At 31.5% G+C, this 17,325-nt stretch overlaps 2 protein-coding genes across 3 annotated transcripts in view; both read right to left on the bottom strand.

The window, feature by feature from the left end:
* Positions 1-933: 933 nt before the first annotated feature.
* Positions 934-5,619, bottom strand: LOC133668138 (disease resistance protein RUN1-like). Its single transcript, XM_062087875.1, has 3 exons — positions 5,542-5,619; positions 5,288-5,380; positions 934-1,925 (listed from the first exon to the last, which is right to left on the bottom strand). Exons 1-3 carry the CDS (start codon positions 5,617-5,619, stop codon positions 975-977), a joined length of 1,122 nt encoding a protein of 373 aa, XP_061943859.1. The 3' UTR covers positions 934-974.
* A 1,363-nt stretch (positions 5,620-6,982) lies between these two features.
* LOC133668355 (disease resistance protein RUN1-like) overlaps positions 6,983-17,325 on the bottom strand; it is a 41,957-nt gene continuing 31,614 nt past the window's right edge. Inside the window, exons 2-6 of one of the 2 annotated variants that reach the window (XM_062088145.1) lie at positions 13,594-14,089; positions 12,321-13,449; positions 11,961-12,236; positions 11,123-11,854; positions 6,983-10,659 (exon numbers count right to left, since the gene is read on the bottom strand). In XM_062088145.1, coding sequence (XP_061944129.1) covers positions 10,054-10,659; positions 11,123-11,854; positions 11,961-12,236; positions 12,321-13,449; positions 13,594-14,089 — 3,239 coding nt within the window. In that variant the 3' untranslated portion in view covers positions 6,983-10,053. Of the gene's footprint in view, positions 10,660-10,957; positions 11,855-11,960; positions 12,237-12,320; positions 13,450-13,593; positions 14,090-17,325 lie in introns of both variants that reach the window. The other variant, XM_062088143.1, reaches the window with a different exon arrangement.

Raw genomic sequence — 17,325 nt, 5'->3', positions numbered from 1 at the left:
GAATCTGATTTCTCTGCGATCACATGGACCCCAAGTTCCCTGCGCACTGCATACTCTTGGCTCTGAAGAAATGTGTAGTTCCAATTCGTCATCTCCACAGTAATCTTCCATTGCCATTTCACTTCTACTTGTGTATCTTAACCATCCCCCATGATGATATACATTTTGTATATCTTCAAACAATTGAATACCATTGCTTTTATTTCTTATAATAATATTAATAATAGTGTTAACATCCGTCTCAAGTGAATAGACAACCCAAAGAACTAAGCCATGGAAGACTGGAGGTATATGGAATGACAATGAGCATCCTTCTCCCCTGTAGCTCATCCAATTTGGCATCTCACCACCAGGAAAGCAGGAATGTTGGAAATAGAACACACGTGACCAGTACCGCAGCAAATTGCCTGCATACATATTGATTTCAAATAATGAGAATCCTTATCAAACCAAAGAACTAAGCCTTATGTATCTTATCCATCCCTCCATAAATATATGTAATCCTATCTGTGCTCGTTTATCTTTAAACAATATTCTTCCGTTGCTTTTATTTCTTATAATAATAATAATGTTAGTGAATGTGTAAATATGAGTACTCTTCTCTAACCAAAGAACTAAGCCATGGAAGACTGGAGGTATATGGAATGACAATGAGCATCCTTCTCCACGGTAGCTCATCCAATTTGGCATCTCACCACCAGGAAAGCAGGAAATACGATACCGGTGACGACCGTTGCACATTGCCTGTATAAATATATTATCATTAAATCAAGAAATAAAAAATAAAACCAATCAGACTTTAAATATTTAATAAAAATTATTATTCAAGATAATATTTAATTTTTTAGATTAAATAAGAAAAATAAAAAATATTATTAAAGATGATATTTATTTTTTTAAATAAAATAATAATAATAATGATTATTGCATGTATATATATTAATTTCAAGGAATGCTGAGATTTTAGACATTAATCAATGTATGTGCCAATTGTGTGTTTCTTCTTGTGTAAGAGAAACTGAAAGAAATAGTACCTCAACAAAGCTCTTCTGTAATTTCTTTGGTGAATGCCTGCGGTTAAAAACTTCAATTTTCCAGAAAATATCACTTAAACCTTCGATGCCTTGAATCTCTTCTAACGAATGACAATCATATAGATTTATACGTAGTTTCTTTTTTGACTCGATTGTTATTCTTATCCTTTCCAATGATTTGCAACCACATGCAACCAAATTGTCTAAACTTGAGGGAAGATCTGGGATTGATACAAGATTGTGGCACCAACTGACTATCAAGATCCCTAGCTTGGGAAGGAAGCCGGTCCCAGAAGACAGGCTAGAGAATTTGTTTTCTGATAGATCCAATTCTTTTAGAGAAGACAAACCACTAAAATCAACACAGTTAGTTGCGCGATCAGACAAACTACCATAAGAAAGCTTAAGACGATTCACTGATCTCCATTCGAAAGATGGCGGCCACCATTTCCAATTCAAAACACTTGCTGAAATCAAAGAAGAACTTGGTGGAGCCGAACTGTATCCACGCAATGATAACCTTCTGACATACTTTAATTGTCCAATTGATGACAGAAATTGCTCATTTTCAATCCCATCAGCTAGCAATTCAATTAAGGATTCCATATCACCCATGCCATCCGGCAACTTCTCAAGTTGTGAACACCCAGAAATATTCAGAGTTTCAAGAGACTTTACATTACCAATGCTTTCAGGGAGAGTTTTCAGACTCCAACATCCCTCCAGATTCAAGAAAACGAGGCTCATCGAATGTCCAATTGATTGATGGACCTCAACTAAACTTGAGCAACCTTTCAGAATTAGTTTCTCTAGACTTGAACTGTGCAAGTTTGGTGTTTTAATAAGGTGTCGAGAATGACTGAGATCAATGATTTTTAGCCTGTTGAGATCCTGTATAATAAAGAAAAATAATACAGTGGAAGTTTGAAAAGTTGAGATCCTTTATTAAGTTTGAAAAATAATAAAGAGCAAAAATTTTCAGAGAGAGAAAACCTGACCTTTAGTATAGTTTCCTTTGCGCTTTGTATTTATTTCTCTCTCTACAGTGGAAGTTTGAAAAACTTTATGACAATAATACACTTTCGCACTTGGAATGTCTTTCTGCGTTTCTTCAAACAATGCCAAGAAGCTAAACAGTACGGCGAAGCGATAGGATGGTGATGGTACCCTGATGTCCTGCCAAAAACTTTGTGCTATTTTTCATATCAACAAATTAGATTACATAGTTACCTAACAAATAATAAAATCTAGATGCAATTTATAGGAGTATAGCTCAACTGGTTAAATTCTGAATTTGCTTTCAAGAGATCATCAGTTCGAGTTCCACAAATTTCAGGACCACTAGAGACTTACATGGTCGTTAACTTCAGGGCTCGTGGGATTAGTCGAGGTGCGTGTAAACTGGTCCGAACACCCACGTTAATAAAAAAATAAAATCAATACCCTAAAACTCTTTTTTTTTTTCATTAATGTACTCTTTTAACTGTAAATTAATACCCAATTACTTTTTATTATATGAAAAAAGGGTTGAATTAATTTTTTTCAAGTATTTTGTTTATTTTAAATTTGTTTTTCATGGCATGTTTTATTTTGGTGTTTTTAAGATTAATTGGTTTTAAATTGCTTTTTATATAGTTTTTTTATGATTTTTTTTAAATCCCAACTATATTATTATCAGTTATTCATTTTTATCAGGTTTAATGATACTTCAAACTACTTTTAAATTCTCTAGTGTGATTCTTGTGCTAAAGTGGTCTAGTGAGGGAGACCAAACTGCTTGGCGGCCTGGAAAGAAAAAAAGCAACTTATGGGACCATCATTTTATTTACCAGGGGACTGGCTTGGAAAGTGGGTTAGGTCTATCGTTTGGGGAAGATAATTTTGTCCCAACTGAAGATACGGTAAAAAAGAAGGAAAATGAACACTAACAAAGTAGAGCATTTGATAGAATTTTTCTAGTCAAATTCTATTTTTTTTTTTATATATATTCATGGGATTTTGAGTTGTAATTTCACAGTGGTTGCTAATTGGCATAAAGTTTCGTGAATGGAAAAGTTATCTGAAGAGTAAACCAAGGAAATTTCTAATTGTATTCTTTATATAGGAGAAAGAGAAAGGATATGCGTTGTATTCATTTGCAGGAGAGAGCACCACGAATTTCGAGTCATAGCAAGTCAGAAGCAGTAAAAGTTAGAAAAATTTTATTTATTTATTTTTGATATTATCACATTAAAATAATTAAAAAATATAAAGAAATATTTTTAAACATATAAAATTTAAAATTTAATAAAAAATGGGTTTCCAACCCATATAATATCTATAAGTTTTTTTTTTAAATATCAAATATACTATTATAATAAAGTTCGTGTATGCTATTTATGTAAGCAAATACAAACTGGAATCACATTTAGAAAATATCTCTATTTTCTTGTTATTTTTGAATTATTCACTTGATTTTACTAGTTATTTTTTTATTTATTTTAATAGATTCATTTAGCTATTATATAAATAGTTGATGCTTTTATTTTTTGAAAACAATTTTAAAAATAATTGATCTTTTTCTTAGAATTTTAAATTAGAATTTTAAATATTTAAAAACTCTAATTCTTTAACTTGCTTGCCAATACTTTGCAAGTAAATCGGTCTATCACAATTTTTCAAATTATATACAGTCTAAAGTACTAGGAAATTTTTTTTGTAAATTAATAGAATTTTCGAGTCGACCTTTATTTGGACCAATCAAATAATATATTCAAATTAAATCAGCCAGGTCAGGACCCAAAACAGTCCGTGTATTAACAATTCATTCAAAAGAGTTGTACAATATTTTTATTAGGAGAGACTCTTCAACAATATAAAAAATTATATATTAAAACTTAGCATTATGCAATTCTAATACTATATTTTGAATAATTTTAAGGAATAAATTATAATATAATTGTAATTAAGTTTTTAGAAATCTTAGAAAGAGATTCTTTATCTCTTTCTTGTTCTCTGATTTCACCTATTTTTTATATTTATTAAGAACATTTTTTTTATTTATTTCTGTGTTTTTTGTTTTTTTATTAAGAATGTTTTAATTCATTCTATTCTTTGGCTAGATATATCAGAATACAAATTGGTACCATTTATTCGATTTAATTTCTATTTTCTTGTTACTATCCTCTAATTTATTATCACTAGATATATCAAGAAAATAAATATTTTTTTCATATTAAAATAAATATTCCTTTTCATTTAAATAAAAGATCCAATTGAAAAGGCTTGTTAGTGGCTTCTTTCTAATAAATTCAAAGGATGTACCATACATGTATTAAAATCATGATATGTTTATAGGTAATTTAAAAACCTCAATTTAGTTTCAAAATATAAGATTCCATCCCATCAAAATATCTGGTTTTTCTATTTAAAAAATAATAATTTTTATATTTGGTTGTTTCTATATATAAACTGTAGTCATAGTCTTTGGAAACAGACTTTGATATTTTGATGATTTAATAAAGAGATTCCTATAAGAGATTGAGCTGGAATTTACTTATTGGTAATTTCATGGTGGTTGCTAATGTTTTATTGTTTTAAATTAATTTTTTAATATTAAAAATAAATTTTAATATATTTCTAAATAAAAAGGATTTTAAAACATAATATCTATGTCACTCCAAAATATATTCGTCTCTTGCTTTATAGCATCTAATAGTTTTCTAGAGGACTCAATCAGTGTAAAAGGTTGAGAGTATTAGGGAAGACTGCATCAATTTTGTATCAATTCTGCACAGTTAAGCAACAGATTACTATCCAAGTTCATCATTTCAGCTATTACGAATCTTTTCATTCATTGCAAATTATATTGTTGCAAAATTATAGAAAACATCCATATGTAATAAATAGGTTATGTTCTTGTATATATTTCCCTCAGTAGTAATCTGTGATGGTTTTTCCATTGAAATCATGTGTAGCTTGAGTTTCTATATGGTATCAGAGCATATTCTCCAATGAGAGAACAAATCCTCCTCTCTAAAATGTTGGCTTCTGCATATCAAACTGCTGAACTCATCTCTTCCACCGAAAATGCCATCCTCCTTTCCTTGATGGAGAGCACAATTTGAAGCCCTCCTTCTAGGATACAACCTCCTTGACTATGTTAATGGAATTTCCCAGTGCCCCTCCCCTGTTGGCACCTCTCCCATCTGATGATGATCTTACCTTTTATATTCTTAACGGATTGGGTTCTGATTTCAGGAAAATTGCTACACCTCTTCTAACTTTTGAAGAGCTTCACGATATTCTTGAGGGGCATGACAGTTACCTGCGGCGTTTGGAATCTTCAACTCAGCAGCTTGTGGCCTCTGCAAATTATTCTTATCATCACAAACAGAACTTTATTTCATATGGTGGGTCTCCCCCGAAGGGTTCAAATAAGACTAATGGATCTTCTCTGTCTCCAGGCCACAATAAAATCACTCAAGGTCCATTCAAAGACAATCGTAAGTCTTCAACCAATCGATACACTCAAATACGTTATCAACCGAAATGCCACTTTCGTGATCAAATAGGCCACATAGCCAAGTCTTGCCCACGACTCCATTGTTCAGAGGTTACGACTAACTGTGCAACTACTTCCAGTCCAAAAGATCAGAGATGACCTCTTGACTCTGCTGCTTCTCATAACATTACTAGAAAATAAGCCATTATTCAATATTAATGATCAATAATAAAATATCGATGATTAATAATAAATTTTGTATAATTTACACATGAATTTTTTATTCTCGTCAATTAATCACTGAGCGAGGTTCCAATTAATCACTCAAGGTCCATTCTTTTTGTTAATGATCCTTTCTGTCTAACCATATGAATTCTGTAAACAACATAGATGGCTGTGACCAATGAGAATACTTCTCATTCATCGATTGGATTCTTTCTGAAGCGTTTTTTCCTTGATGCAGCTGCGCGCATGCCAAGAAAATGAGAAAATACAAAAGGAAAAGAAAATAAATTCTTTGAAGTTTAGCACCAGGAAATTTCCTGTGTATATTACAGGAAATTTCAAGTTCCAGTCACTGCAAGGCAGCAATAATAGACTAAACCTATAAATAGACTAATCAAATAATATATTCAAATCAAATAAGCCAAGTTAGGGACCCAAAACAGTCCCTACGTTAACAATTCATTCAAATGAGTTATACGATATTTTTATTATTTGATTCAGGAGAGACTCTTTAATTATATATATTAAAACCTAGCATTATGTAATTCTAAAACTATATTTTGAATAATTTTAGGGAAGAAATTATAATATAATTGTAATTAAGTTTTTAGAAATCCTACAGAGAGATTTTATATCTCTTTCTTGTTCTCTAATTTCACCCATCTTTTATATTTATTAAGAACATTTTTTTATTTCTTTTTCTTTATTTCTTTTTTATTAAGAATATTTGACTTCATTCTATTCTCTGAACTTCGTCTCTAGATATATCATAATAGGAACTGGTACTATTTATTCAAATTAATTCTTATTTTCTTGTTATTATTATCTAATTTGTTATTACTATCTATATCAGAAAAATAGATATTTTTTTTATAATTTAGATATATCATGATATGTTTAAAGATAATTGAAAATTTTCAATTTAGTCATTTTTATATACAATGCCATCATTAATTTTATTTCAAACATAGTTTATACTAAAAAATAAGTCATTATGCAATATTGATGATCATTAATAAATAATCGATGATTAATAATAAATTTTGCATAATTTACATAGAATTTTTTTTATTCTTGTTAATTAATCCCTACCGAGGTTCCAAGATAAGCCCCAACAAACCTTATTTTATTATTTTGAATTGAACTTAATTCACTAAAAAATGTTCATCATCTTTCTTTCAAACTATTAGCAATGCAATAATCAACTTTCAGAATTTAATTAGAAAACTTGTTAGCTTGATTGAATGAAGAAATAACGATATTTATTACGTATCATCTTCTCAGGTTCTCGTGTTGCTTCATCACTCGGATGGCCTTCTCACATTACTTTCACTGAAGCAATCTCATTAGAACGAATTTCACATGACATATCTCCTTGAAATGCTGCTGTTTATGATTCCAATACACGTGATGGAGCACGGAGATAACTTCTAAAGCATGGATACATGGAACTGTCGTTGACATACTTCTCAAGCATGGATACATGGAACTGTCCATCATACATGTGATGGAGCACGAAGAAGCTTCAATACATGTGATGTTTAGATGACAAAGCTGGGTGGAAGAGCTAATCCATAAGCAACTGCTCCAATTCTCTTCAAAATTTCCAAAGGCCCAATATCTTCAACAGATCTTCAAGTATTGGATGGTTGTTTCTGGTTTACCATCATTTTAAGAATAAAATGTTGTACTAAGACGAATTCGAATAACCATATGTGAAATAAACATGTTGTCTTCTGACTGGTCCGTATGCTTCCAAGTTTGTAGACAATGGAATCTAAAATAAAAAAAATCATTATTGCCTCTTAACAGTTTCTTCTGAGTAGGTAATTCTTGATAAATAAGTTCCCACTATCATATTCAGTAAATGCAACACATTGGAGGATTTGAAAAGGACTAAAAAAAGGTTGTAAACAGGACCTTTTTATTTTCAGTTGAGGAAGTTTTTCAAACACCTGATACGCACCTTGAAAGGAATAACAGCGGTATAGAGGGATTTCATCTCTTGATCTGTTCTTTCATTTACCAGCCCCACAAACACCAAAGTACCAATCCTTTGGATTTTTTCATGAAAAATTGCGGTGTTTCAATGAATAGAGTCTGGAATTGAAGTTTCCAGGCTAGATAGTTGGTGGAGGTAAGTTTTAATGGAATTTGGGCTGCTACATTGGGCTGCTACATTATTGGTAATCAATGTGCTGTGAGATTCATTTGTGTTAAGGATAGTGGTGTTGATAGGCATTGGAAGCTAGAGGACAAAAGGAAAAGAAAAAGGAGGCAGATGAGAAGAGAGAAAGATAATGTTAGTGCTCTGATACCATGAAGAGCAGGAATGAGAAGAAGCTTATTTTATTGAATCAAAAGAGAACAGAGCTAACAGAATTGCTTATTTTATTGAATCAATCATTCACGTATATATACAACAAAAGATAACAGAGCTAACAGAATTGCCTAATCTTGAGCTGACAGAATATGCTCACATAATTTGCCTATACATTCGGTTGTGTATATGCTCGGGAGAATAATGCTGGAAGGTTGGAGAAAACAGATTGTACACTTGTTTGTTATAACAGCTATACACTGATTTGCACAGTGTGTGTTAGTGCATGTCTGTTAACTCTGTCCTCCTAAATATATTTTTTTAGTTTCGTTTATAATTATAATGTAGTGGTAAGATTGTGGATGCAACATGTTGTTGTTGATGCCTAAGCTGAATGGGTCCATTTTTAACAGAATAAAACCAATGCTATTTTATCTGCCTGGAAGATTTAAAATCAATGAGAAAAGGAAAATTGTTGATGCATTCAAGTTTTTTACCAATCAATTCTTAGCAAACTCATCCATATATAAATGAATGCATTTACAAGACATTAAAATCTCCATCATTCATATTGAATACATGAAGGGTTGCATTCATGAAAAACTCCCTTTTTAAACGTCTATTTGAACTCAAAACCAATATAACAATACGTGAGTCAACTCAATGCATTCAAGTTTGGTGTTTTAACAATGTTTATGTTTTTTTATTTAATAATAGTCCGAAATTTATTATTAATTGGTGTTGGTGCCCTGAAGCTAATGACAAACTGGCAAGAAAAACAAAAGTTGTATACACAAAAAGAAAAAATGCAAAAAAATAGTAAAAACCATGCAATAATACATAGGAAGATCTTATAGCCAAAACTAACAACACTTTACTTATTAGACTAATTAAGGATGCTTTCAGAGCTTTCTTGTGTATCGGTAATTTTCATCAATTATTTTAAATTATAACATTAAATGATAAAGAACAAACTCAAATACTATATCCAAATCAATAATCTCTTCCTAGAAAACCAATTTATTTCTAACTAACATCAAGGATTTTCATCTTTTGAAATGAGTGAGGAAAAAAATGAAACAATATTCATCAAAATTTATAACTTGAAAATATAAATTACATCATGGATGGAAAATATAAATTACATTATAAATATAAATTTATAATGAAAACATTATAAAAGCGGATGGAAAAGATTTCAAAGAGCATTCAATAAAACTTTCAAGCTTGGAAAATGATCTTCAAGCCAACAAATACATATCAACATGTCAGTTCTTCAAGCCAACAAGTACCGTACTTATTTAGAGCAACTTCAAGCATCTCTATGTAAAATGATCGTATACTCTCACCTCAATCCAAGTCTTCCGGACCTTAAAAAACCATCAAATTTTGATCATTGAATGACACTAAAATGTTTGAAAAGAAAGTTAAACGTGCATGATTGTTATTACGAACAAATTCCCATCACTTTCAATTAAAAAACTTACTTTATAATAAAAAAGGTTAACATCACATGTTTTTCATTTTTGTTTTAAAATATCGAGTTTGAAATAAAATATAAAAACATTATTCAATTTTTTTAATTTTAATGTAAAAAAACAAAAATCAATTTTCAATATTTTCTAAATAAACTAAAGTGATTTTAATAAAATATGTTAGTGATTGTTGGCTTTTTGTTTTTCAAAAAATAATTATTAAAGTTATAATTTATTTTTTAAGTGATATTGGATAGATCTAATTATTAAAGATAATATTTATTTTTTATATTAAATAAGAAAAATGTAACAATTAAAGATGATATTTAATCTCTTAAATCAAATAGAATAAAATAGAAATAACCAAAGGAAATATGTATTCTTACCAAAAAGCCTTAAATATTTAATATATTTTTATTAAAAATGATATTTAATTTTTTTATATTAAATAATAATAATGAAATAATTAAAGATAATATTTAATCTCATAAATTAAATATAATAGAATAAAAATAACTAAATGAAATATTTGTTCTTACCATAAAGCCTTGAACTGAGTGTATGTTCTCGTAGCTTCGCAAATAAATAGTCGCTCCATTGCTCTGGTGTAGACGCTCTAATTGAACCACAATGGGGATGGGGAAGCAGATGATATGACAGTGGTGAAGGCATCACTGCATCTCTTTTCACTTCTGACTCTTCAAATGAATCTGACTTTCCTGCGATCACATGGACCCCGCATTCTTTAATGTGTACGCGTTGCAGTGGAACACCGTTGGGCTCTGAAGAAATGTATAGTTCCAATTCGTCATCTCCACAGTAATCTTCCATTGTCATTTCACTTCTACTTATGTATCTTATCCATCCCCCAATTCCTGGTGTTCGTATATCTTCAAGCAATTGAATACCGTTGCTTTTATTTCTTATAATAATAATAATGTGAGTGTTGAAGTAATAATAATCTTCCTTCTCTAGTGAATAGGCAAACCAAAGAACTAAGCCATGGAAGACTGGAGGTATATGGAATGACAATGAGCATCCTTCTCCCCTGTAGCTCAACCATTTTGGCATCTCACCAGGAATGCACTCAATAAGATACGGGTGACGACCGTTGCACATTGCCTGTATAAATATATTATCATAAAATCAAGAAATAAAAAATAAAACCAATCAGACTTTAAATATTTAATAAAAAATATTATTAAAGATAATATTTAATTTTTTAGATTAAATAAAAAAATAAAAAAAAATATTATTAAAGATGATATTTATTTTTTAAAATAAAATAATAATAATAATTATTATTGCCTGTATACATATTGATTTCAAGGAATGCTGAGATTTTAGACATTAATCAATGCATGTGTCAATTGTGTGTGTTTCTTCTTGTGCAAAAGAGACTGAAAGAAATTAATAATACCTCAACAAAACTCTTCTGTAATTTATTTGATAACTGACTACTGTCATGAACACGAATATACCAGAAAATATTACTTTGACCTTCGATGCCCTGAATCTCTTCAAACGAATGATTTTGATCTAGATCTATATGTAGTTCTTTTTTTGACTCGATTGGTATTCTTACTCTTTTCAATGATCCGCAATAAGATGCATTCAAATAGCTTAAACTTGAGGGAAGATCTGGGATTGATACAAGATATTCGCATCCGTGAACAAACAAGACCTGTAGCTTGGGAAGGAAGCCGATCCCAGAAGGCAGCCTAGAGAATTTGTTTCCTCTTAGATTCAATTCTTCTAGAGCGGACAAACCACTGAAATAAACACAATTAACTGCGCGATTAGACAAACCACCATTAGAAAGCTCAAGACGTTTCACTAATCTCCATTCAGTGAAAGATGTTGGCAGCCAACGTTTCCAATTCGAAACGCCTGCTGAAATCAAAGAACAACTTGGTGGAGCAGAACTATATCCACGCAATGATAACCTTCTGACATGCTTTAATTGTCCAATTGAAGAGAGAAATTTCTCATTTTCAATCCCATCGGCTAGCAGCTCAGTTAAGGATTTCATATCACCCATGCGTTCTGGCAATTTCTCAAGTTGTGAACACCTAGAAATATTCAGAGTTTCAAGAGACTTTACATTACCAATGCTTTCAGGGAGAGTCTTCAGACTACAACATCCCTCCAGATTCAAGAAAACAAGGCTCGTCGAATGTCCAATTGATTGATGCACCTCAACTAAACTCGAGCAACCTTCCAGAATTAGTTTCTCTAAACTTGAACTGAGCAAGTTTGGTGTTTTAACAAGGTTCTGAGAATGATTGAGATTAAGGATTTTTAGCCTGTTGAGAATCTGTATAATAGAGCGCAAAATAATGAAAATTAATCTTAAGAAGACGTAACATGTAAATATAAATTATATACTGGAGAAATTTTGGGGATTGCAGCATGTTTCTCACCTTTTTTTCCTTCCATAGTTCTTTGAGGTTACTGTACTGCATATCAAGAACAGCTAGATTGTCCAAGGTAAAATCAGATGGAAAATATTTCAAAGGACATTGAAGCCAACAAATCCACATCAACTCTTTAGAAAGCAGTTTGAAGGATCCGGTGAGATGTGCTCCGTTGATTTGGAGTAAATTTAAGCATTTCATTTTTGCAAATGATCCTGTGCTCAGTGATTTAGCTTCTGATGCTCTGAAATCCAGTTTAAGACCCTCTACAACTTCCGTACCCTAAAAAAATAAAATCAATACAACTTTCATACAATTATTTGTAATAAGTTTGACTATGCTTTCATGTATGCATTGAGCTCTTACCTTCTGCTGCTCAAGTACATTCCATGCATCTTCTTGATTCCAAATTCTGGTCCTTTTTCCAAGAAGCAAGGGAGACGATTCACGAACGACCTCCCTTCCCATGTCTCGTAATAGATCATGCATGGTTACACTTACCGTCCTTCCAAATAACTGCCTTTCATCTTTAATTATACATTCATGAAATTGAATCAGAGACCTTTCACGGAGAGTTTTCAAAACAACTTCTGGATTGAGACGGCAACGGGCTCCTAGCACTTTTGCGACGTATTCTTTCTCTATACCAATAAAGAAGCATGCAATATCAAGGAATGCTCTTTGTAGTTCACCATCAAGTGCGTGATAACTTATTAGAAGCTTTCCTTGAATATCTTGGTTTGGAATTCTGCTCAAGTTGTCAATTTCACTTTCCCATTCACCTCTGTTTTTCCTGTACAGAAGAGCTCCTATAACTTCAAGAGCTAAAGGAAGTCCTCCACAGTAATCAACTGCTTTCTTTGAAAGCTCAATATAATCTTCTGCTGGCTTGGTGTCCTTAAAGGAATGCCAACTGAAAAGCTGAAGGGACTCGTCTGGTTTCAATTCTTTGATCTGATATGTTTGATCTGCTTCACGAAGTAAACTTGAATATCTTGTTGTAATAATTACTCTACTTCTGGGACCAAACCAACTTCGATCTCCCATCAATGCATTTAGCTGGTCCCGATGAGCCACATCATCAGCAACAACAAGAACTCTTTTGCGACGAAGTCGTTCTTTGATCAGAACCTTTCCTCTATCAACACAATCGAAGTCTGCAACATCCTGTTTTAAAATAACGTGAAGAAGTTGCTTTTGTAAAAGAACAAGACCATTAACTTGTTTTGACCTTTCATTGATATCCGAAAGAAAACAGCTTCCCTCGAATCTATAGCAGAGTTGATTAAATACAACTTTTGCTATAGTTGTCTTACCTATTCCTGGCATCCCATGTATGCCCACAATGCGTACATCATCTGTTGCAGTACTTAGAAAGTCAGAAATATCGTGATCAAGATCCATACCTACCAGGTGCTCAGGAACATATAAGCACTCGCGACGTAATTTATTCGACACATCCTTGATAATCCCTTTGATAAATTTTGCTTCATGCCTGCTCACAGAAAAAAAGCAAGTCATCGATAGCAAGTCAATTAAGTATGCTAAAAAGAAATATTTTATTACTTCACATTGAAAAATGTAATGTAAAATTACTCCATAAACGTCTGCAAGTGAATTTTAGAGAGAAAAGGCATACCCACTTGCCATATCATTGAGATTCCATCCAGATAGATTTCCAGCCTCCTCAAGAGCTTTTCTCCACTCCTTCACCAGCTTCTCTTCAAAACACTCTTCATGTTTAACAAATGCTTCTGCAAAACTGCCATTCTGTTTTCTCACATATGAAGGATCAATGTCATAGAATATAGGAAGAACAATCTGACCGGTTTTCCTGTTTTTGCACTGAAGAATCTCTACAAGTTCATTGAGACACCATCTAGAAGAAGCATATCCTTTTGAGAAGACAACTATGGATATCTTTGATTCTTGAACTGCCCTGAGGAGATGATCGGAGATTTCTTCTCCTCTCGGAAGTTCATCATCATCTCGAAAAGTGTGGATTCCTGCTTGGACCAAGGCAGTATATAGATGATCTGTAAATGTCTTGCGAGTGTCTTCTCCTCTAAAACTCAAGAAGACATCATAGGCCCCTTCTGGTCTAGATCGAGAAGACTCTGGCTCTGTCATGGCAGCTGCAGAAATCAAGGCACAGTCAATTACCAATGGAGCAATACAACAAAGAGTTAGCTATGAAATTCCAAAGCTATGATATTGAAATGAGGTTAATTGTATTCTTTATATAGACTGTAGTAATAGTATTTGGAAATATACTCTGATATTTTGATGATTTAATAAAGAGATTCCTATAAGAGATTATCTACAATGCTTAGGGTTTTCTTAAGCAGAGAAAGAATATTCTTTCTTGCAAATTATTAGCAATGCAATAATTATAATTATAAAAAATAAAAATGTAACACGTGCAAGAAAAAAAGCAACAATGGAAATTTGTATAATTTACACAGAATTGTTTTATTCTCGTTAATTAATCATAATTATAAAAGAGGTAAAAGGTAACACGTAGAGCGGTAGAGGAAAAAAAACGCAAGGAAATTACTCTGCAACAAATGGGTCCACGCGTTAACATTATTGTTCTGTCTTGAACCGTTCTTCTCTCTGTGCTTTTACTGTAACAATCTATTAAAGCATGCTATTATTTATTAACTTTAGTATACTTTATTTCCCAATCGGTATCGTGAAGTTTCGTGCATGCTATTATTTATTAACTTTAGTATACTTTATTTCCCAATCGGTATCGTGAAGTTTCGTGCATGCTATTATTTAACTTGAGAACTATTCAAAAATATTTTAAGAAACATGGTTTAACTATATTCTCAAATAATTGATTTTTTCTTATAATTTAAAATTATAATTTGAAACATTGAAAAACTCTAATTCTTTAGCTTACTTGTAAATACTTTGCAAGTAAGTCAGTCAACTATAATTTTTCAAATTATATACAGTACAAAGCACCAAGAAACCGTGTCCCAGGTAACCTTTGGTTTAAAACGGCCGAGTTTCAAAAATAATTGAGGAAAAATTGATCTAATATAATACAATAAAAAACATGGGTTGATCAATGTTTTAGTTAACCTTGAGAAAATCTAGCCGAAACAGGGTCAAAACTCGTTTATTATTTTTAAAAAATAAAAAATTGGTATCATTTTGGTTTTTTATAAAACAAAAAGATTTGGTTGCCTTGGGTTAACTCGAGCTAACCAACTTGACTTGTAACTCGATAATTATCCTGGATTGACTATTGGGTAGGGTTTAGAAACAATAGGAAAAACCAATGAGACCAGATCCCAATTAATGAATTGTCGAATGATAAAATAAAAAAATTAAAGGGTAAAAAAAATAGCAATTAAGAGAATGAGAACATCATTTGAAAAAAAATATTGAGAGGATAAACTAAAATTTTAAATCGAAAGGTTAAATTAAAAAAAAATCAAATTAACAAATGAATTGAAAAAAAAAAAACAGAGAGTATAAAGGTTAAAATGAAATTTTTTAAGGGTTATTTGATAATTATAGTATAGAAAAAAAAAATGTAAAATTACTAATTAATATTTTTCTTTAATGTAATTACTAATAAACTAAAAAAGATTTTTTAAGGATTTTTCAGAGAGTGAAAAACTGACCTTTAGTATAGTTTCCTTTGCGCTTTTTATTTATTTCTCTCTCTATAGTTGGAGGTTTGAAAAACTTTATGACAATAATACACTTTCGCACTTGAATGTCTTTCTGCGTTCCTTTGACCAATGCCAAGAAGCTAAACGGTACGGCGAAGCGATAGGATAGTGATGGTCGTGATGGACTGCTACTGCTTTTGCTTCTCACCAATGGCAATGCCAAAAACTTAGTGCTATTTTCCACATCAACAGATTAGATTACATAGTTACCTAACAAATAATAAAATCAATACCCTCAAACTCTTTTTTTTTTTTGCATTAATATACTCTCTTTACCGTAAATTAATACCCTATTACTTTTTTTATATACGAAAAAGGGTTGAATTAATTTTTTTCAAGTATTTTGTTTTTTTTTTAATTTGTTTTTCATGGCATGTTTCATTTTGGTGTTTTTAAGATTAATTGGTTTTAAATTACTTTTTATATGTGCTAAAATGTTGCGTTTAACATAGTTCCACATGGTATGTTTAGCATTATTCCATATGAAGAAAACCTAAAGCAAAATGACACCTTTTCACACTAATTGAAATGGTGCGTTTTGCCTGGAAAAGGGAAGAAAAAATTCTGATATTGGAAGAAAAATGAAAATGACGTCGTTTTGTCCCTAAAATCTACAAAAATCTGGGTTTTCTTAAACGTATATGGAAGGCTGCCACTTTTTCCCCTCTTTTCGACCCAATCCTCCTAGCAAACAAAAAACACATTTCCATAATCTTGAGCATACTATCCACGATCTTGAATAAGAAATCACATTTTCTGCCTTGATCTCTCTTTATGAATCGAGCAAAAAAGGGTTGAAGGCCAGCATTTGAGCTAGTTTCCAGTCTAGAATTTCAAGTCAATGCTTAACATATCCTATGATTAGACTAATCAAATAACATATATTGTAAAAAAATATAAAATTGAAACTTTGAAGTAAAATAGTAAAAGTAAGAAAAATATTAAACAGATTTTTAGAGTAAAGTTCGTTTATGCTTAACAAATACTTAGCAAGTCAGTCGATCAAGATAGAAAATATACTCAAATTATATTGGGGAGATATATTTATTTTCTAGTTATTTTTGAATTATTTACTAGTTATTTCTGATTTATTTTATTGTTTTATTCTTGATTTTTTAAAAAAAAAATAATTGAATGTTTTTAACAATTTAAAAAATTTTAAAACTTTAATTCTTTAGCTTTCTTGCAAATATTTTTGCAAGTCGATTAGTCAATGACAATTATTCTAATAATGTACAAGAGAGCACAAGGAAACCATGAAAGACTCTTGGGCTAAAGCAGTGCGAACACTAACTTTTATTTGTTTTTTCTTGCCAAAGCCATCACATCAAAGATAGAAAGTGGCATAAAGCTCTCACAGTACTTTCCATATTCACACCACTTTCCACTCGAAAAGGACTAAAGCATTCTAACCATTTGTTATTACTATATATATAACAAATGAGCTGGAATTTGGAGTGGTACTTTCGTGCTGGTTGCAGCGACTGGGTCCACGCGTTAACATCAGTGCGTTCCTTTCGCGGTGGTTGCAACAACTTGAGCTGGATCTGATGAGCTTGGAGGATGTCCTCACTGAACGTCAGCCCCTCCTTCATTGTTCTGTCTTGTACCGTTCCTCTCTCTGTGCTCTTGCTGTAACAATCTATTAAAGCAGTGTAAAACGTGGAAAACATGGGATC

Source organism: Populus nigra, chromosome 11 (genome assembly GCF_951802175.1).
Source record: "Populus nigra chromosome 11, ddPopNigr1.1, whole genome shotgun sequence".
Classification (NCBI taxonomy): Eukaryota; Viridiplantae; Streptophyta; class Magnoliopsida; order Malpighiales; family Salicaceae; genus Populus; species Populus nigra.
Note: the sequence above shows the minus strand (reverse complement) of the source record. Positions and strands in the feature narration are given on the sequence as shown.